Source organism: Salmo salar, chromosome 08, assembly GCF_965601325.2.
Source record: "Salmo salar chromosome 08, fSalSal1, whole genome shotgun sequence".
Lineage (NCBI taxonomy): Eukaryota > Metazoa > Chordata > Actinopteri > Salmoniformes > Salmonidae > Salmo > Salmo salar.
In genome coordinates, this window is record NC_138298.1 from 22,880,001 (window position 1) to 22,900,943 (window position 20,943).

The 20,943-nt window shown below is 44.4% G+C and overlaps 1 protein-coding gene across 3 annotated transcripts in view; it reads left to right on the plus strand.

The window, feature by feature from the left end:
- LOC106610241 (ovochymase-2) overlaps positions 1–20,943 on the plus strand; it is a 33,325-nt gene that overhangs the window by 11,046 nt on the left and 1,336 nt on the right. For 2 of the 3 annotated variants that reach the window (XM_045722809.2, XM_082978444.1), the window contains 21 exons: positions 137–234; positions 1,918–2,044; positions 2,883–3,065; positions 4,660–4,881; positions 6,907–7,047; positions 8,138–8,380; positions 9,274–9,444; positions 11,224–11,333; positions 11,598–11,698; positions 13,249–13,526; positions 14,443–14,609; positions 14,784–14,967; positions 15,427–15,645; positions 16,359–16,493; positions 16,858–17,079; positions 17,295–17,477; positions 17,991–18,103; positions 18,226–18,320; positions 18,471–18,564; positions 18,762–18,957; positions 20,471–20,631. In XM_045722809.2, the coding sequence (XP_045578765.2) occupies positions 137–234; positions 1,918–2,044; positions 2,883–3,065; positions 4,660–4,881; positions 6,907–7,047; positions 8,138–8,380; positions 9,274–9,444; positions 11,224–11,333; positions 11,598–11,698; positions 13,249–13,526; positions 14,443–14,609; positions 14,784–14,967; positions 15,427–15,645; positions 16,359–16,493; positions 16,858–17,079; positions 17,295–17,477; positions 17,991–18,103; positions 18,226–18,320; positions 18,471–18,564; positions 18,762–18,957; positions 20,471–20,631 (3,443 nt within the window). The remainder of the gene's footprint in view (positions 1–136; positions 235–1,917; positions 2,045–2,882; positions 3,066–4,659; positions 4,882–6,906; positions 7,048–8,137; positions 8,381–9,273; positions 9,445–11,223; positions 11,334–11,597; positions 11,699–13,248; positions 13,527–14,442; positions 14,610–14,783; positions 14,968–15,426; positions 15,646–16,358; positions 16,494–16,857; positions 17,080–17,294; positions 17,478–17,990; positions 18,104–18,225; positions 18,321–18,470; positions 18,565–18,761; positions 18,958–20,470; positions 20,632–20,943) is intronic. The other variant, XM_045722810.2, reaches the window with a different exon arrangement.

Here is a 20,943-nt window from a genome sequence, read left to right on the forward strand (position 1 = left end):
AGAGAGAGAGACAGCAAGGAGTAACAGAGGAGGACAGAGAGAGAGACACAGGGAGAAAGCGATGGATGGATGGTGGGTATCCTTGAGGTGTCTGTTCAGCTGAATTCCTCTCCATCTCCATGCTCCCTGCTTCCAGAAATAGCCGGGGCTGGTGGCGCTCTCCAAGGTGACCGCGGGGATCTACTGACCCCTGGGTTCCCAGCACAGAACTACGAGAACGGGGCTCTCTACCAGGTACATACACACACACACACACACTATCGCGGCCTCCACAAGGACATGCCGTCCATGGTACCACACACAATCTGCCGTACACACAACAGCACCTCTCTACCAAGTAGTGTATTATCCACAGCACGTTGTTTATATGGCCCCAGTCTTTCTGTGAGGTACTTTACAATCAATAGCACCTTTCTCTCTGTCTGAGGAAGTTAATAATAATAACATGGCCCGTCACGTCGTGTGCTGTATGGCGCTAAGCTGCATCAATAACAATCAATGGGGAAACGGACTCCTATATTTTGGGGTGTTTTCAAATGAGGTGCCCCTTTAGTAAATCCATGGTCACTGGGCACCATCTGAACACAGGGGGATGTTGACCATGCTTGATGTTCTGGATAGTGGATCGAGATTGGGGAGCAACTCGCGTCTTTTTTGGCTCAGAGCACGGCGGAGCGCTTTGACGTCAGCTTTTGCTTGGTTTGGATCATTTGATCATTGGGATGCGTCACAAATGGCACCCTATAGCCCTTTATAGTGCACTACAGGTCCCATAGGGCTCTGGTTAAAAGTAGTGCACTATGTAGGGAAAAGGGTGCCATTTGGGACTCATGCTTGGTCCTGTTGTTTGGCTGTGTATTATCTGGCTTGCTCATGTTGCTTTCTGTCTCCTTCTTGGCTTGGATGTTGAGGCGGATGGGCTCCTGTCCAAACCGTCACAGCCCAGGAGATATTGGATGATTTTTATTCATGACTTGTGTCAATATGCAGTGCATGCAGCCGTCTGCAACCTGGGCACCCTCCAGGCAGAAAGAGAGAGAAATAGATGGATGGGAACATTGAGGATAAATTTTGCTTAAAGCAATGTAGATGGAAATGAAATGTAGAGAAAGGACACCCTTGCCCGTTTCCTGCTGACGAGTGACTGTGTCTATTCTAGAAATGTAACTTCTATCAGTAATGTTTTTCTTAAGGTTGTGCCTTACTTAGAAAGCCCCTGCCTTTGAATATGAATACGTTCAACTGTGTGCCAAAGCTCCGCCCCCACCAGAATCTACTAGAAGGAATATCAGACTCATGTTGGTGCATATGGTTATATCAACTCTACCAACGGATTTATCTTGACATTGATTGAATCGTTGATCTTTGATCATTGATTTAATCTTTGTAATTGATTGAATGTTTGATGAAGTAATGGAAATAAAATGGATGTTTGTATTCAAATTAAATGGATGTTTTGTATGAAATTAATGCTTGTGGTCAAACAAAATGGATATCTTCGTGTATGAAATGGATGTTTGTGGTCAAACAAAATGGATATCTTCGTGTATGAAATGGATGTTTGTGGTCAAACAAAATGGATATCTTCGTGTATGAAATGGATGTTTGTGGTCAAACAAAATGGATATCTTCGTGTATGAAATGGATGTTTGTGGTCAAACAAAATTGATTTGTTTGTGTTTGAAATGGATGTTTGTGGTAAAAACTAAATGTATGTTTGTGGTCAAACTAAATGGATGTGTTTGTGTTTGAAATGGATGTTTGTGGTAAAAACTAAATGGATGTGTTTGAAATGGAGGTTTGTGGTAAAAACTAAATGGATGTCTTTGAAATGGATGTTTGTGGTAAAAACTAAATGGATGTGTTTGTGTATGAAATTTGTGGTGAAATGAAATAGTATGTGTATGTGGTCCACAGTGGAGGATCACTGTACCAGAGGGAGAGAAGATCAGACTGACGTTCTCCTCCTTCGACCTGGTCCCTGAGGCCTGTAAAGACTACGTAGATGTCTACGATGGTCACAAAACCGGCTCCGCCATGTTGGGTAAGACATCACTCTGTGTTATGCTAACTCTGGTATACAGCAGTTGGACTAGTATAGATACTTATAGTACAGATATACTTAGGCCTACACACCTGTTGCACAATATGTGTAGGCCAGCACTAAAAATGTACTTATTCACTAGTCTCATAATATGTCAAAATACCCTAATTATACCCTACCCTCATAATATGGGTACACTCAAATATTCATTTTCAATAATAGGCTACTTTTGTTCATGGATTTTCAATTATGAGAACAGAGAGATTGTGGCAACAAGTGCAACATCAGTCCTCCAAACCCACAATCAATACATTCTTAAGTCTCACAATTTGAGCAACTTTACTAATGAACTTGTTTTAGGAGGTATTGTATCTTAATCGACATGCAACGGGAGCACTTGGCAGTTGAAACAGGCTGTGGGGAGTGAAATCAACTATGCATACAGCAACACTCAAATTCACTTCAGGCTGTATGAATAAGATATGATGTTCATTAAAAGTTTGGGGTAGGAAGATGGAAAAATAGAGAGAGGTTCTCAAATTAGACCGGCATGTAAATGTAATCTCTACAAACAGAAATTATGCAAAATAGCTGTATTTATAGTTATTATTGAGCTTACTATGTATGCAGAGACCGGTACAATACTTGTGTGAATTAATCAAATAATAATTGGTGTCACTGTTTGGTCAATTCAAGTGGTGCATAAGGCCTGTCCAGGTTTTACATCAGTGTACCACAAATTGGAGTTTGGGTTATTATAACGAACTGTGTAGTTTGATTAGTGGCCTAATCAAACTATTTAGGGGTTTCTGAACAGTGAAATGTTGTTTTCTCACAGGTCGATTCTGTGGTAGTAAGAATCCAGGCCGCGTGGATTCCAGCGGCAACACGATGGTGGTGCGTTTCAAAACCGATGCCACTCTCACCTCCAAGGGTTTCAGTGCCACATTCACCAAGACCAGCCTCATCCCGACCACGGTCAAACCTACCACCATGATGCCCACAACACCAGCTATAGCCGGTCAGTACACTACGGGGAAAACCACAGAATAACATAGAATTCTATATCTATGAGTGTACCCATAGACAATATATCAATTCTATATCTATGAGTGTACCCATAGACATTATATATCAGTTCTATATCTATGAGTGTACCCATAGACAATATATCAGTTCTATATCTATGAGTGTACCCATAGACAATATATCAATTCTATATCTATGAGTGTACCCATAGACATTATATATCAGTTCTATATCTATGAGTGTACCCATAGACAATATATCAGTTCTATATCTATGAGTGTACCCATAGACAATATATCAGTTCTATATCTATGAGTGTACCCATAGACAATATATCAGTTCTATATCTATGAGTGTACCCATAGACAATATATCAGTTCTATATATATGAGTGTACCCATAGACAATATATCAGTTCTATATCTATGAGTGGACCAGTCAGATTGCCGCGTTCAGAGGTCATATGCCCCTTCTAGGAATTAGCCTGTATTTCTAATTGTGATTTTCATATAGACCTAAGTACTTGGTATGCCACAGTTACAGCTGTATTGACTTTCTGCAGGTAGCCCTCCTTCCTCCTCCTCTTGACTCCAGTTGAAATATGTGAGCTCTCTCCGTGGTATAATTGATTGGAATTCAGTGGCTTGCAGCAGCAACAGTATTGATGTTGTTAAACCTTCCTCACCAGAACATTTTTGTCAAAATGTGCCTCTTTTTCTAGTTTTTCATTCGTTTAAATTATATAGAATGATTGATTTCATCAGCAAGGTAAATTGCTAAACTATGTCCACATTGCACACAGCAGGCATACATAGCAGGCATAACTTTGCCTCTAGCAACTTCCATACTCTAGCTGTGCATCCCAAATGACACCCTATTCCCTATATAGTGCACTACTTTTGACCAGAGCCCTATCAAAAGTAGTGCACTACTGTATATAGTGAATAGGGTGCCATTTTGGGACGCAGCTTAACGGATGTAAATCGTTGGCTATGTTGTGAAGATCAGTATAAACCAGCTGATTGATGAGCAGTGTTTGTTGGTAAATAATCACCGGTGTGATATGCTGGCATAATGGTTATCGCTGCCTTTCTCCTAAAATAGACACAATGATAAGAGGCTGACAGGCAGCTTAAAGGACAATTCCACCCCCAAACTATCTTTTGGTATTTGTTTCATTAGTCCATTGTTGGCATAGTGCCAAAATGTTTTGCTTGTCGGCTATCAAGTTTTCAAGATATGTAACTTTCAAAGTACAGAAATCATCCCATCATATGAAGCAAAACGCAGCATCATTTGATGCAAAATGCATCATACGGGATGATTTCTGTATTTTGAAAGTTACATATCTTGAAAACTTGATTGCTGACAAGCTAAATATTTTGGGACTATGTCAACAATGGACTAATTAAACAAATACCGAAATATTGTTTTTTTGTGGAGTTATCCTTTAAATAAGAATGAATGCAGCTTAAACAATAGGGTGGGTGTGTCGTTTTTGTGTGTGTGCGTGCTCGAGGGAGTCTCCCATAGCCCTAAGCTTTGACCATTCATCACTAACCCAAGCTTCATGTTCTCTGCTACAGACTCAGGCTGCGGTGGTGTTGGAATGCTGTTTGGCCGTAAAGGGGAGATCCATTCTATGGGATTCCCAGATGCGTATCCCGGGAATCTTCACTGCTCCTGGAACATCACAGTTCCGGAAGGCTTCCTGGTCAAACTGCACGTCACAGACATGTCCGTCACGGGAGAGGCAGGCCAGTGTGGTGAAGACAAGCTTGTAGTTGCTGACAGCCTCCAGGCGCTTGGTAAGTTACAGTATGTCCACCCAACCTGGATCCCCTGTTCATGTGTTATTATGGAGATCCAAAATGGCCACAAATGGTGTCATAGAGTACAGACACTTTAAGTTGTTTGTTGTTGTTGTTTGGTAAACTCAGATGGACCGTCCAAATTGCTCATCGGTCTCTATGAAAGCCCCAAAATGGCACCCAGTGTAATCTCTGACAGCATTAGTCCATTGATAAGACAAGCCACCCACAATACCCACCTACAGTATCTGTAGCCAAACCCCAAAATGGCTACCAGCCCCTAGTTTCTTGTTAATAAGATGTGCCTGCCCATCCACACTATGCCAAACCCACAAATGGCGACAGTGGGGGCCAGCCGATACCCTATGACCCGCTCCCCCTCGTATTTCCCAAACAAGCTGTTTGTCGACTGAGGGACAAACACACACACACACACACACACACACACACACACACACAACAAACAAATCAAGTAGCAGGAGACAGCAGATAAGCATATGCTGAGCAGAAAGTGCCCCGTTGCTTGAACTGAAAAGGAGGGGGACTTTGACTCCTGGACAGAGCACCAAGCTAGGCTAGTATGCTGAGTGTGCCAGTGCCTGTCTCCTGTCCTCAGGGCTGTAAAGCTGTGTTGATTAGGATCTCTCCCCAGAGAAGGAGCGAGGCTAGGGAACTGTAAATGTGACCTCCTTGTTATTCACATCAGAGAGCTGGAGTCTGATAGTTTTATCTCTAGCACAACACTCTGGAACAGAGGCAGACAATAACACCTGCGGCGTGTGTGTGTGTGTGTGTGTGTGTGTGTGTGTGTGTGTGTGTGTGTGTGTGTGTGTGTGTGTGTGTGTGTGTGTGTGTGTGTTAAGTTGAGAGAAAATGGGGGGCAGAAAGAGAGAGAGGAAACAGCTTTGTTTCTGCGTTAAAGAAGACATCCCTTGGAAGACGCTGAAGTCATAAACTCAGCATTTTGGAACCTAACACCATCCAAGGAACGCTATTTAGTGCTTTGGGGTGAAGTTTCCCCTAGGTACAGATCTAGGATCAGCTTTCCCTCCCCCAATCCTAACCTTAAGCATTAGTGAGGAAATGTTTTAACTGACCCACGATTCACGTCTAGGTGCAACTTCTCCCTACACCCTATTCAGTGTGGTATTCAAGCTGATGTCAAAACATTTAGGATGACAGATCTTTCGCTCTCCTTCTGTGTGTGTGTGTGTGTGTGTGTGTGTGTGTGTCTGTGTGTGTGTGTGTGTGTGTGTGTGTGTGTGTGTGTGTGTGTGTGTGTGTGTGTGTGTGTGTGTGTGTGTGTGTGTGTGTGTGTGTGTGTGTGTGTGTGTGTGTGTGTGTGTGTGTGTGCTCGCGCGTGTGTGAGCAACGGTCAGTTCCTTCCTCACCAGAGGTCTCTGTCGGAGCTCTAACTGTCAGAACAGGTGCGACCCCCTGCCAGGGGGAGCAGGGCTCAGCAGGAGAGCATGGTTGGCCCCTGACAGCACACATTAAACCTAACAAGTACAGGAGAAAAACACCAGGCAGCCACACAGACAAAGGGCAATAGAAATACAGACTCCTCCATTGTAGGTGCTTCAGTTGGTGCTGTGTCATTTCAGAACTCTGATCTCCTCCATTTAAAAAATCTATAGTTACTGAGGTAGCGTAGATGGTAGTAAACGTTGAAAGCGGAGGAGTATGTTTTCTGAGATGTTGTACCCATAGACCTTTTGGTGACGTGAAACCATTTGATTGATGTGTCTTATTTGTCAAGGTTATGTTGACATTATGACTGACATGTTCTTTATCGATGAGAGGACCGTGCCTCATAAGAAATCTGTCTGTTCTCTGTAATGTCTTGAATGTCTAATGATTCACATCTTTGCTAGACCAACATTGGTATGCATGGAAATTAACATTTGTGTATTTCAAATTCTGGTTACTATTCTTATCTTTCTATATTAGTAAAAGGTCTCTCTCTCTCTCTCCCTCTCCTCCAATCCAATACTCCTAATTTCCGTTCCTTCTCCATCCCAGGCACACACTGTGGCTACGTCCTTCCTCCTGTGGTGGTCAGTGCCAATAACAAGATGTCCCTGAGCTTCCTGTCCGACTCCCGTCTCTCTGACCGAGGCTTCTCCGCCAAGTGGGAGGCTGTGTATCCTGAGGACATTGCCGGTAATCATCCCAGCTTTCTCCGCTTACACACACGCATGCACACGAACGTGCACACATGTGAATCTGTATACACACACACACACACACCTGAGGCACCTTATATCGCTGAGGCAGCTCCACTACTCTCTAATAATGACCAGCCATAAAGTGAACTTTAGATCCCCGGGACGTATTTATGACAGGAGGGACGTCATAGAAGGAGAAGTATGAGCGGTAAGTACTGAGAAAGCACAGGTCAGAGTACGCTGGTCAAACGAGGGAAAATGCTTTGATCATGATTAGAATTGATCAGTCAGAGGGCTTGACATTTGAGTTGTGAAAGGGGTGAGGAGGCCAGAAGGAGGATTTGTTTTTTGTTAAGTCATTTGTTCTGATGTGGTCGCTTTAACGTTTTCAACTGCTGTTTTACCTTGCCGTTTTTTTGGCATTATACTACCGTTTTTTTGAGTTGTTCAGACATTTCAGTTCATGGATGTCAACACCCACATTTAAAGAGATCTCAAGATGTATGTAAAGTGGATGTATTAAACGTTTATTTCTGTTACAAACTCCACGGACCCGCTCCATCTGAGTAAACAGACATACACTCCATCTTTAAATAAACAGGGAGAGCCAGATACCAGGGCTGATCGACCAGCTACATTAGGGTGCATTGCATAGGCTTGCACTGGCTGTTTATCACTGTGACACACTGTGCTTACTACTGAGTAAATTCTACTCTGCTCTCTGGCTAATGTTGAGGAGGCTGCAGCTCATCTACTCTAATCTGTTTATTTCCCTTCTGCTCACTATCATCATTCAGACACACACACACACACCCACACAAGGACGCATGCATGCACTTACACACACACGCACTGACCCATGAATGGACATACACACGCACACACACGCACGCACGCACGCACGCACGCACACACACACACACACACACACACACACACACACACACACACACACACACACACACACACACACACACACACACACACACACACACACACACACACGCACGCACACACACACACGCACACACACACGCACACGCATACAGTATGTACACACACTAATCCCCACCTTCATTCCACAGCGGTCCAGGGATGCGGAGGGGCCTCCCATGAGTTAAAAGGGGTTATTAAGTCTCAGAACTGGCCTATGAACTACAAGGCGGCCAGCGAGTGCATGTGGAGTGTGGAGGTACCCAAAGGGAAGACCATAACCCTGACGTTCACCCACTTCAACGTGGAAGCCAAGGATATTTTCACTTCCAAATGCTTGGATAACATGGTGGCATACGACATCTATAATGACGGAGCTGAGAGTACAAAACACGGTGAGTACGAAATATGGTGATTTTAAACATTTGATTGAATGTTGATTGAATGATGCTGCAGCTAGTGTACCATCAGCACATTGTTACCCAATTTTATGAAAGGTTATTTATAAATAAAATGATAAGTTACAGAGTAGTAGTAGTAGTAGTAGTAGTAGTAGCACTAGCAGCACTAGCAGTAGTAGTGGTAGTAGTAGTAGTAGCAGCACAAGTAGTAGTAGCAGTAGTAGTAGAAGCAGTAGTAGTAGTAGTACAGATGTAGAATCTTAATTTGAGCCAGATTGCTATAGCAGGAAAATAATCATGCAGCAACAGGAAATGTGAATTATTATGTGGATTATAATGAATGCATATTTTGTAGGGGTTGATACATTTTCCATATGGGAAAATGAAGTCTGAAATTTCAAAGTGGAAATAACAAACTTCAGAAGCCTTTTTAAACCTCCAAATACAGCTCAAATAAAGTTTTCCTGGAATAGGGTGATCAAATTAAGATCCTACATCTGTAGTAGTAGCAGTAGTAGTAGCAGTAGCAGCAGCAGCAGTGGCAGCAGTAGTAGTAGTAATAGCAGTAGCAGCACTAGTAGCAGTAGTAGCAGTAGTAGTAGTAGTAGTAGCAGCACTAGCAGTAGTAGCAGTAGTAGTAGTAGTAGCATTAGTAGTAGCATTAGTAGTAGCAGTAGTAGTAGAAGTAGCAGTAGTAGAAGTAGCAGTAGTAGAAGTAGCAATAGTAGTAGTAGTAGTAGTAGCAGTAGTAGAAGTAGTAGTAGTACTATTAGTAGAAGTAGTAGTAGTAGTAGTAGTATTAGTAGTAGAAATAGTAGTAGTAGTGTTACAGAAGCAGCTCAACTGACTTGCAAGTGATTTTTGGTATTGTTGTTTTTACTTACCAGGTCCATGGTGTGGTGACCAACTCCCAGCCACCATCACAACTAAGGGCAACAAGTTAGTGATGCGTTTCCATACTGACTTCTTCGTGGAGGCTAAAGGTTTCAGGGCCTACTGGACTACAGACACCACCCAGCCCCCTGTACAGCCCAACCCTTGGGACAACATCACCGTAGGTAGGTACCTAACCCAGCCTGTTCCCACTGAGCCCCCTATACAGCCCAAACCCTGGGACAACATCACTGTAGGTAGGTACCTAACCCTTACCCAGCCTCTTCCCACTGAGCCCCCTATACAGCCCAAACCCTGGGACAACATCACTGTAGGTATATACAGTGCCTTCGGAAAGTATTCAGATCCCTTTACTTTTTCTGCATTTTGCTACGTTACAGCCCTGTTCTAAAATGGATTAAATGTTTTAAAAAATCCTCAGCAATCTACACACAATACCCCATAATGACAAAGTGAAAACAGGTTTTGAGAATTTTTGCAAATGTATAAAATATAGAAATAAACCCTTTACTATGAGACTCGAAATTGAGCTCAGGTGCATCATGTTTCCATTGATCCTCCTTGAGATGTTTCTACAACTTGATTGGAGTCCACCTGTGGTAAAATCAATTGATTGGACATGATTTGGAAAGGCACACACCTGTCTATATAAGGTCCCACAGTTGACAGTGCATGGCAGAGCAAAAACTAAGCCATGAGGTCAAAGGAATTGTCCGTAGAGCGCCGAGACAGGTTTGTGTCGAGGCTCAGCTCTGGGTAAGGGTACCAAAACATTTCTGCAGCATTGAAGGTCCCTAAGAGCACAGTGGCCTCATCATTCTTAAATGGATGAAGTTTGGAACCACCAAGACTCTTCCTAGAGCTGGCCGCCCGGTCAAATCAGGGGAGAAGGGCTTTGGTCAGTGAGGTGACCAAGAAGCCGATGGTCACTCTGACAGAGCTACAGAGTTCCTCTGTGGAGATGAGAGAATCTTCCAGAAGGACAACCATCTCTGCAGCACTCCACCAATCAGGCCTTCATGGTGGAGTGGCCAGACGGAAGCCACCCCTCAGTAAAAGGCACATGACAGCCCGCTTGGAGTTTTCCAAAAGTCACCTTTAATCTGATGAAACCAAGATTAAACTCTTTGGCCTGAATGCCAAGCGTCACATCTGGAGGAAATCTGGCACCATCCCTACAGTGAAGCATGGTGGTGGCAGCATCATGCTGTGGGGATGTTTTTTAGTGGCAGGGACTGGGAGACTGGTTAGGATTAAGGGAAAGATGAACGGATCAAAGTACAGAGAGATCCTTGATGAAAACCTGCGCGAGAGCCCTCAGGACCTCAGACTGGGGCGAACGTTCACCCTCCAACAGGACAACGACCCTAAGACCATGTAGAATCCTGGCTTTATTTCAGCTGATCAGTCTGTAGATCACAGTAGAATCCTGTATTTTTTTTCTGCTGATCCATTTGTTTCAATTTTCGGTGCCCAGATGTGTAGTAAAACTAGATTATTTGGTGGAGCTGTAAACACCGTGACATGTTCCAAATGGCACCCTATTCTCTATAGTGCATTGCTTTTGACCAGAGCCCAATAGGGTTCCGGTCAAAATTAGTATACTATTATCTGTATAGGGAATAGGGTGCCATTTTAGGATGCAGACAGTGTAGTATGAAGTGCTCTTAGTGCAGCAGTTGCCCTCTGGTTGTCTCTTACCCTTTGCCCCATTCTTTACCCTTTGATGGGCCCCAGGTGGCCGGGCCCCTGCCAAGCCAATTGCTGAAATCGAGTTTTACAGATGGACTGTGCATCGTGCTGCCTCGGGGGGGTTTCTGGTCGGGCACAGCCGAGAGGAGAGGATGATTGTGGGAAAAATGATCTATCAAAACAAAATCAAAACCCTGTAGTCTTATCGCTGATGTCAGATAGGATAACAACTGTTCTGTCCTTTACTCTAGAATGGCCAACCACATGTGGCAAACCCGCCATTCCCCCCACCATCCACACTCGCATCGTCAATGGAGAGCCAGCCAACCCCCACTCCTGGCCCTGGCAGGTGTCCATGCAGGTGAGACACTGTCTGTCTAAACTCTATTTAGGGTTATTTAGAAGACAAATAGGCACGACTGGCTCACAATTGAAGGAATAGTTCAACCAAATTACAAAATTACATATTGGTTTCCTTGCCCTATGAGCAGTCTAGGGACACGGCCCATAGAATGGATTGCTGTCTTACCTTGTCCATAGACTGCTTACAGGCTAAGGAAACCAACATGTCATTGAATAATTTGGGTGTTCTATCACTTTAAAAGCTGATGTTTTATTTTCCCAGGTTTGGCCTAGCAGTCAGGAGACGCCCAAGTTCTTCCACACCTGCGGAGGAACTCTCATCCATAAGAACTGGGTCATGACCGCTGCTCATTGCTTCATACGGTGAGTAAACTACAGAGTGAGTCCCAAATGGCACCCTATTTAGGGCACTACTTTTGACCAGGACCTATAGGGAATAGGGTGCCATTTGAGACGCATAGGCCCTGGTCAAAATTAGTGAAATATATAGGGAAAAGGGTGCCATTTGGGACGTAGAGACAGAATTACTAGAACAGACATTCCCATTCAAGTCAACGGTCCATTCCGTGTTGGGCGGTAATTCTATTCCTATAAATGTGCACTCCCCTCGACTGTCACAGGTACATATCACCGTACATGTAGGCCAGCATGTCCCTATGGTGTGCACAAAACAAGATGATTTTGGCATACATTTTTACCTTTTGAGATTTTAAAATGTACCTTTTACATTTGATTGAGCTGACACAGGGTTGTGAAAGTACCCAATTGTCATGCTTGAGTAAAAGTAAAGATAACTTAATAGAAAATTACTCAAGTAAAAGTGAAAGTCACCCAGTAAAATATTACTTGAGTAAAAGTCTAAAAGTATTTGGTTTTAAATATACTTAAGTATCAAAAGTAAATGTAATTGCTAAAATATATTTAAGTATCAAAAGAAAAAGTAAATGTATAAATCATTTTACATTCCTAATATTAAGCAAACCAGACAGCACGATTTTCTTGTTGTAGTGGGCCAGGCACACTACAACACTCAGACATAACTTACAAACGGAGCATTTGTGTTTAGTGAGTCTGCCAGATAAGAGGCAGTAGGGATGACCAGGGATCTTTTCTTGATGTACTTGAATTGGAAAATGTTCCTACCCTGTTGCTAAGCATTCAGAATGTAACAAGTACTTTTGGGTGTCAGGGAAAATGTATGGATTAAAAAGTACATTATTTTCTTTAGGAATGTAGTGGAGTAAAACTAAAAGTTGTCAAAAAAAAATCTATAGTAAAGAAAGGTACAGCTACCCCAAAAAACTACTTAAGTAGGACTTGGGACGTGAAAGTATTTTTACTTAAGTACTTTACACCACTGAGCTGACATTACGTAATATTGTTCTGTGTCTTGTTAAGTAAACAAAACAGAAAAGTATTTTTAGACCATGAAAGTTGAGAAAATGTCCCTCCCTGTGTCTGGAGCCTGTTATCTTAATGCAGACGGGCAGTTCTTTGGGACGCCTATGCCTCTGTCTGTCACAACCATTACCTAGGTCCTTATCTTAGGCTTGTTACAGGGCTGGTGCTGGGTCTTGTTAGTCCAATGAATGTCTCCAACTGTGTATAATGACCCACAGAGTTAATTCTGCCCTGTCACAGAGAACCATGCTGATAGACAGGAATTGATGGTATGCTACTACTGCCAGCAAACTCTGTACAATGTAGGTTTTTCTGTCAGTTGGTGGTTGGTTTTGTACATAGAAATAGATCCTTTCAAGGGTATATCCCCAAGTCAAATCATTCAATTTCTATGATGTAGTTATAGGTGGTTGTGTTAAGGAGGATGTCTGCATCAGTGTGTGTGTGTTTATACAATGAGTGTACAAAACATTAGGATATATGTGACTCTCTCTCTCTCTCTCTCTCTCCAGGTATGCTGACGAGCTCCAGCGCTGGAAAATGTGCCTGGGTAAACACAACCTGACATTCACAGAAGACACGGAGCGCTGCTTCGGCGTGACGGGCATCTACCGCCACGAGGGCTTCAAGTACCCTATGTTGCCCACGGTGGAGTTCGACATCGCCCTCGTCAGGCTGGGTGGGGAAGTGACCCCCAGCGATCAGATCTCCTACTCCTGCCTGCCCTCCCTGGAGGAGGTCCTGGAGGGGGGCAAGAAGTGTTACGCCACTGGATGGGGAGATGAGACTGGTGAGGGGTTGTGGGGCTTTGGGACGTCCACGATTTGCTGTGACCTCTTTTGTCTCGTATGAGGAATTGTATGTGTCCCAAATTCCTCCCTATTCCCTATATAGAGCCCCATGGGCCCTGGTCAAAAGTAGCACACTGCATAGGGAATAGGGTGCCATTGTGTAGTGCAGATACAATCAATGTTATGCCACCGGCTGTGGAGATGGAGGACACCATGATATTGGAGCCAATTGGAGGGGTAGCCCAGACCAGCGCCTATCAACCCAACACCTTATGCAAAGTGATCCAAATCTCTTGACGCGGTTGCTAGGGGTTGGGTTAAGGGTGCTACAATATGCATTGAGCAGATAAGTGGGATACAGTCAGAGCAAGATATTAGGATGGTGACCTAATTTTCCTATCAGAAAAAAACATATGACTGTTCCCTTCCACAAATATATACAAGCACGTACAAGCTACAACAAAATACAACAATCTATCCAACCACCATAATTAATTCCTTGACCAGTTTTCCTATTTCCATACTGCCAAACCTGGTTCGTTCTTCCAGTGCTTTCACCCCCTCTGTTGGTTAACAATTGAAAATACATCCACTGAATTTCAACCTTGATCTCTCTGCACACTTCTTTGGCTGCGTTCACACAGGCAGCTCAATTCTGATCTTTTTTTGGTTCACTAATTGGTCTTTTGACCAATCAAATCAGATCTTTTTCAGAGCTGATCTGATACCAACTAGTGAAAAAAAAGATCGCAATTGGGCTGCCTGTGTAAACACAGCCTTAGTTTTCTATGAAAAAGCTTCTAAAAAGGATTAGGCTAAAATAAATGTCAAGCACTATTTTTAATCAGGCGATACCATGAATACCAAAGTAGCTGAGGACCAAACAATAAATTAACCGGTTCTATCTTTTTTAAGCAGGTGATTCCATGAATGCCAAAGTGGCTGAGACCCTGAACCAGGTGTCCCTGCCGGTGGTGCCCTTCAACACATGTAAGAAGATGGACTACTGGTGGTTCCAGGTCAAGACCTCCATGATCTGCATGGGCTACACCTCGCCTGACGAGCTCAAGTCTGTCTGTCAGGTACTCAAGTGGGATATATACCCGCATAGTATTATAGTGTATAATGCAAAAACGTATCCATTGACTTATGCAGTGATTACATGATACAAAAAATACTATTTGATTAATGATGTCATGGTTGTGTTGATGATGTCATCAAGATGAAGTGCTGTTGATCCTCGTCATGTGACGCAGGGGGATTCAGGCGGTCCCCTGGTGTGCCAGGACTCTCCCAATGCTCCCTGGGAGGTGCACGGCATCACCAGCTTTGGTCCCAACGGCTGCATCATGGACAGGAAACCCTCTGTGTTCACCCGTGCCTCGGCCTACATCCCCTGGATGGAGAATGTCATCCGCAGGGACATGTACAAGCAGCACAGTAGGTTATTTATTGTATTTAACCTTTATTTAACTAGGCAAGTCAGTTAAGAACAAATTCTTATTTACAATGACATCCTACCCCGGCCAAACCCTAACCCGGACGACGATTGGCCAGTTGTGCGCCGCCCTATGGGACTCCCAATCACGGCCGGTTGTGATACAGCCTGGAATCGAACCAGGCTCTGTAGTGACACCTCTAGCACTGAGATGCAGTGCCTTAGACCGCTCCGCCACTCGAGAACTGGTTCCAACCGGTCTAAATCGGTTTCTAATATCAAACTTTTTGGTTGATTTGCAGTGGTGGGACATCTTTTTTTCTGCTCCTTTCTCTCTCTCTCTTTCCCTCTCTTTTCGACCCCCCTCTTTCTCTCTCTGTCCCTTCTTGTTCTCCCTCCTCATCTCTCCTTCTGTCCTCTCTTCAACTTACTCCCCATCCCCTTTCCTCCTCTCTTTGTAGCATCTGGCTGCGGCGGGCCAAAGGACTTGACTGGCGAGAGCGGCGTGTTGTCCAGCATGGGGCACCCGGGCAGCTACAGTAACGGTGCCCACTGCCAGTGGCACATCAAGGTGCCCGACGGTAAACTGGTCCACCTGCACTTCCACAACTTCTCTCTGGAGGACACCCGGCTGTGTCTCAACGACAAGGTCACCATCAACGACAGCTTAGCCAGCCTAGGTAGTACAGCCGTATGTAAGGGTCTTTGGTGTGTGTGGGAGGAGGGGGGGTAGGTGATGTGGGGTGTGTGCATATGTCTGTGGCTTGCGTGAGCACACACACACCCTGTCTGACGATTAATTTGCGGGGTCTCTTGTGTCTGATAAATGAGATTACTGTGTGCTTTATTGTGTCTCACCTCAAACACGTCAATGTCATTACTTTCCAATATGATTAAGAGTAAATGACATGTCAGAGTCAAGTTGTTTGCTCTGGCAGCCGTACAACTGACTGGAAGGCAAGATGAAACACTGACAAGAAAGCTGTAACAGAGAATGCTCTTGTCTCTTCAACAACTGATATGCTTTGTCAGCCAGGACACATATTGATGGACTTGATAATAGGGTAGTTGAATATCATTAATCACAGTAGACAGATTACTGTCGTTATCATAATGACAGTTGTAGATTAAGGCCCAGGAGACTATGTTTGCACAAAAAGATTCAGCCAACAATGTTTGATTAGCCTTTGAAACCCTTGATTTGTCTCGTATCAGAAAGATCTTGCTTCTCTATATCCTGTATTTTCAAGTCAGTACATATGAAGGAGAGGAGACCAATTAAGTGATGCACTGCATGTCTCTTTATGACCCCTTAATGTATCTTTATAACCTCACCACGTCACCTTATAACATCAGTATGTCACCTTATAACCTCCTTATGTCTCCTTTGTAGGTACCTACTGCAGTCACATTCCCCCTCAGGACCTAGTGAGTATCGGTGACAGACTGAGCCTCTATTTCACCTCCAACAACAAGGTGGTGGACACTGGCTTCAGGGCCTCCTGGAAGGCTGTGGACCCCAGCCAGGGTGAGTAGAGCTGGGCTTCAGGGTCTCCTGGAAGGCTGTGGACCCAAGCCAGGGTGAGTGGCGCTGGGCTTCAGGGTCTCCTGGAAGGCTGTGGACCCCAGCCAGGGTGAGTGGAGCTGGGTGAATGGACAGACGTTCCTTGTGGAAGAAGCCTCTAAGCACAGTTCTAGGATCAGCACCTTTAGCAACCCTCCTAATGTGAACATTCACCATATGGCGGCAATGGCGGAATACATATCTGACTTCAGATCACTGCTTAGGTGCACCTTCAGATTCACCACTAAGTCTAACATTCTTATGGATTTACACAAAGTCTTTACACACAGACTCTCCCCACCCTCCTCTCTCCCACTTCCCCCTACAGCTTCATGTGGAGGTGTCTTCAGCAGTGAGCAGGGAGAAGTCACCTCTCCTAACTGGCCTAACAACTACCTAGACCAGGCTGTGTGTACCTGGCGTATCTCCATCCCCTCAGCTAAGAACATCCACATTGTCTTCACCCATTTTGAGGTGCAGGCCGTGAACCAGCTGGGACAGTGTGTGGACTATGTGGAGATCTACGGTGGAGCAGGGTTGACCTCACAAGGTTGGTACCATAGCGATAACACAATAGAGACGCCATTGAAATAGAATTCATAGAGGATATTTTGTTGGATTTCTGCAAACTGCTGTGGATTCAAGTTACAAATTGTCATTTTTTTCAAGGGTGCATTACTTTGATCAATGTAACTAAGTACATGTGATAAATCTACATTACTTCAATAACATACTTTTCTTATTTGTACTTGGTTACCTGTGCAGGTCGCTTCTGTGGCTTTGCCCCGCCCCCCAAGGTTACTGTCGTCGGCAACACGGCTGTGGTCCGTTTCCTCAGCAACCAAGCCAATGTGGAGAAGGGTTTCCGTGGTTACTGGACCACCGATCCCAATGTGTTCCCCACTCTGCCTCCCCCTCCCGCTAACCAATGGGACAACATCACTATCAGTAAGTTACAACCACTGGTTAACCACAGATCGAGGATCAGATTACCCTGACACAAATCCTAACACGAACCATTAGGGGGAATAAAAATATCTGACCTTAGATCTGTGCCAAATGCAGATTGAGGACCATTTACTGAGAATGTGTTTTTCTATGATTGTGTTTTGCTTTTCATGTATTGATGTAAATATTGATGTGAATACAGGGCTCATCTGTAAAAGTGACCTTTGTCTCAGCATGACTCCCTGTCAAAAGAAAGATTAAATTAAATAAAAATGGCCAACTTCTACCTTCTCCTCATGGGAAGTTTATCTGGACAACTGCTATGTTTACTACAGAGACATTGTCTCCAGGTACATCAATTGGAGCTTTGCCAGCTCAACCAGACTTCAGTTATAAGTGGCTATCCCTTTCCAACAGCAAGGTGACATTTCCCACTGACTGACACTTTGAAAAGACTTTCATGAGTACCTTTTATTAACTGTATATTTACCTGTCTCTCTCTTCTTCCTATAGGCTGGCCTGAGACGTGTGGCAGCCCTGCTGTCCCCCCCAGTAGTGCCACCTTGAGAGTGGTCAACGGGGTAGAGGCTGTGCCCCACTCCTGGCCCTGGCAAGTCTCCATGCAGGTGAGGCCTAGGTTAGTGTGTGTGCACAAGCGCGTGTGTGCAGGACTTATTTGCAACTAGTGCCTACATGTTTGTGTGGTGTGTGTGTAATCATGTATGTTGATGAATCTCTCTCTCTTCAGGCCACTCTGTTCAATCCCATCCCCTACATGCATGGCTGTGGAGGCTCCCTGATCCACAAGGAATGGGTCCTGACGGCCGCTCACTGCTTCATGGCGTAAGCACGCACACACACACACACACACACAAACCTCACATTAACACATTATTCTATCCAATCCCAAAATGTGAGTTACTAGTAATAATAGAAACTCCCTTTAACTTTTCAACCTTAACCAAAAATCCCTTCTCCCTCGACCCCATCCAGGCCTCTGGGTAACCCCACCTATTGGCGCATGTGTCTGGGTAAACACCACATGAACTCGTCCCGGGACCTCCCTTACCATGAGGCCTGCTACAAGGTGAACAGCATATTAATGTTTATTTATTGAGATATAAAAGCATGTATTATCTAAGTATAAATTGTAATATGATGTCTCTCTTTCTGTATTGTCATTGATTGTTTTTTATCTCCTTCATTTTTATTGTTTTACTGTAAAGTAGGTTGCGATTTATTACTTTTTAAAAATAAAGTTCCATTTGATTTCTTTGACTCCAGGTGGACGGCATCATCAGGCACAAGGGCTTCGTGTACGAGCAGGACAAGACGGACATCACTAACGACATCGCCCTGGTGCATTTGAGCTCTGCAGTCAACATGACCAGGGAGATTAGTCCCGTGTGTCTGCCGGCGCTCGGCGCCCTGATGCCTGCTGGGAAACCCTGCTACGTCACGGGGTGGGGCGACGAGAAAGGTATGTTTTTATGGTTTTTAGGAATAGTAGTTTATCAATAGGCACACTCGTAGGTGCACATACACACACCCTTGCAATTCAGATACATGACACACCACTTCTGTCACGTCCTGACCAGTAAAAGAGGTTGTTTGTTATTGTTGTTCGGTCAGGGCGTGGCAGGGGGTGTTTGTTTAGAGTGTTTCGGGGTTTGTTGGGCTATGTTCTTAGTCTATTTCTATGTTAGTTCTAGTATGTCTATTTCTATGTGGTGTTTATTGGGTTGACCTTCAATTGGAAGCAGCTGCTCCTCGTTGCTTCTAATTGAAGGTCCTATTTAAGAGGGGTGTTTTTTCTATGGGATTTGTGGGTAGTTATTTCCTGTTTTGTGTTCGTGCACGTGACGGGGCTGTTTAGTGGTGGTGGTGGCTGTTGTTTTTGTATACGTGTTTCTTTTGTTTTCCTTCTTTAATAAAATAAGAAGATGAGTTTACACGTTCCCGCTGCGTTTTGGTCCAATCCCCACGACACCCGTGACAACTTCAAAGACACATTTGAAAATACACCATTTAAATACACCTTTAAAAACACGGCACATATTGCATAGCAACAGCTACCTCTGCTGAGACTAAACTTTTAACTATTTTATGATGCTATAACAACATCAGTCCCAAAAAACCTCTCCTCAAACTGACAGTGATAGCTCCACCCATCTCACCCAGCTCCCACTCTACTTGATACCTGACTGACGTTAACAGAGCTTTCCTCTCCTAGGAGGGATTATAAGCAGGCTACAATATTAACGCAAAGCCTGGTGTTGGCTGACTGGGTGTGTCATGTTCCTTTCAGGGCTGATAAAGTTTTCATGAGGCCAGGTGGCACTCCAAGGCACTGACACCACGTATAGAGTCTGAATCAACTCAGCAAAGTATTGACACCACGTATAGAGTCTGAATCAACTCAGCAAAGTATTGACACCACGTATAGAGTCTGAATCAACTCAGCAAAGTATTGACACCACGTATAGAGTCTGAATCAACTCAGCACAGTATTGACACCACGTATAGAGTCTAAATCAACTCAGCACTGCAGCAGATGACCCCAGAGAGAGACAGAGAAAGCAATCAACCTCTCACACAGTGACAAGGCAGCGACACAAACATACAATGCTATATCTGACTTTAACATCTTCTGTTCTGCTGTATCTATCTGAGCTCCCATTTGACTCTCAGCGATTACTCTAGTATAGGACTATAACATACATAGCTGGTAGACATACTGGATATCCATTATTGATCCGTCATGTATAGAGATACAAGGAGGAGTGATATGTTAAGGCTATTCACAACGGGTTCAATGAGGATAGCGAGGCTTGCAAGCTAAGAAGCTAGCTAGCATGGCGACCATGTTGAATTAGACAGCAGTTGTAATGGTCATTATAGACATTTGCATGGGAACATTACATGGGCATGCCTGTCTAGCCACTCCCCTAACACGCCGGCCCTCCCCCTTCCTCCCATCTCTCTCTCTCCAGGTAGCCTCTTCCCTGTTGTGTCTGAGAAGTTGAACCAGGCAGCCCTGCCTATCGTCCCCTTCGCCACTTGCAGTAAGCCAGCCTACTGGTGGGACACCCTGAGACCCTCCATGATCTGTGCCGGATACGAGTCTCCAGACGAGCTCAAGTCAGCCTGCCAGGTAGACTACGGACCCCTACCCAGCTACAGTGCCTCGTTTTGGGCAAGGGGAGGAAGGGAGAGAGCCTGGTGGTACAACCTATTACCCAGAGAGTGGCTCGTTTTGCGCTAGGAGGGGTTAGGAGAAAGCCTGGTTGTTCAACCCAACTAACCAGCTTTGGTGCTTAGTTTTGGGGTAGGTTATGGGGAGTTGGCTGGTTGTATCACCTTGGCTTCTACCGAGACCAAGTGGCTTGTTATTATATTACACAATGATAATACAGTCCAGTGGTTCTCCTGATTGGAATGCATTATGTAACCCAGCACATAGCAC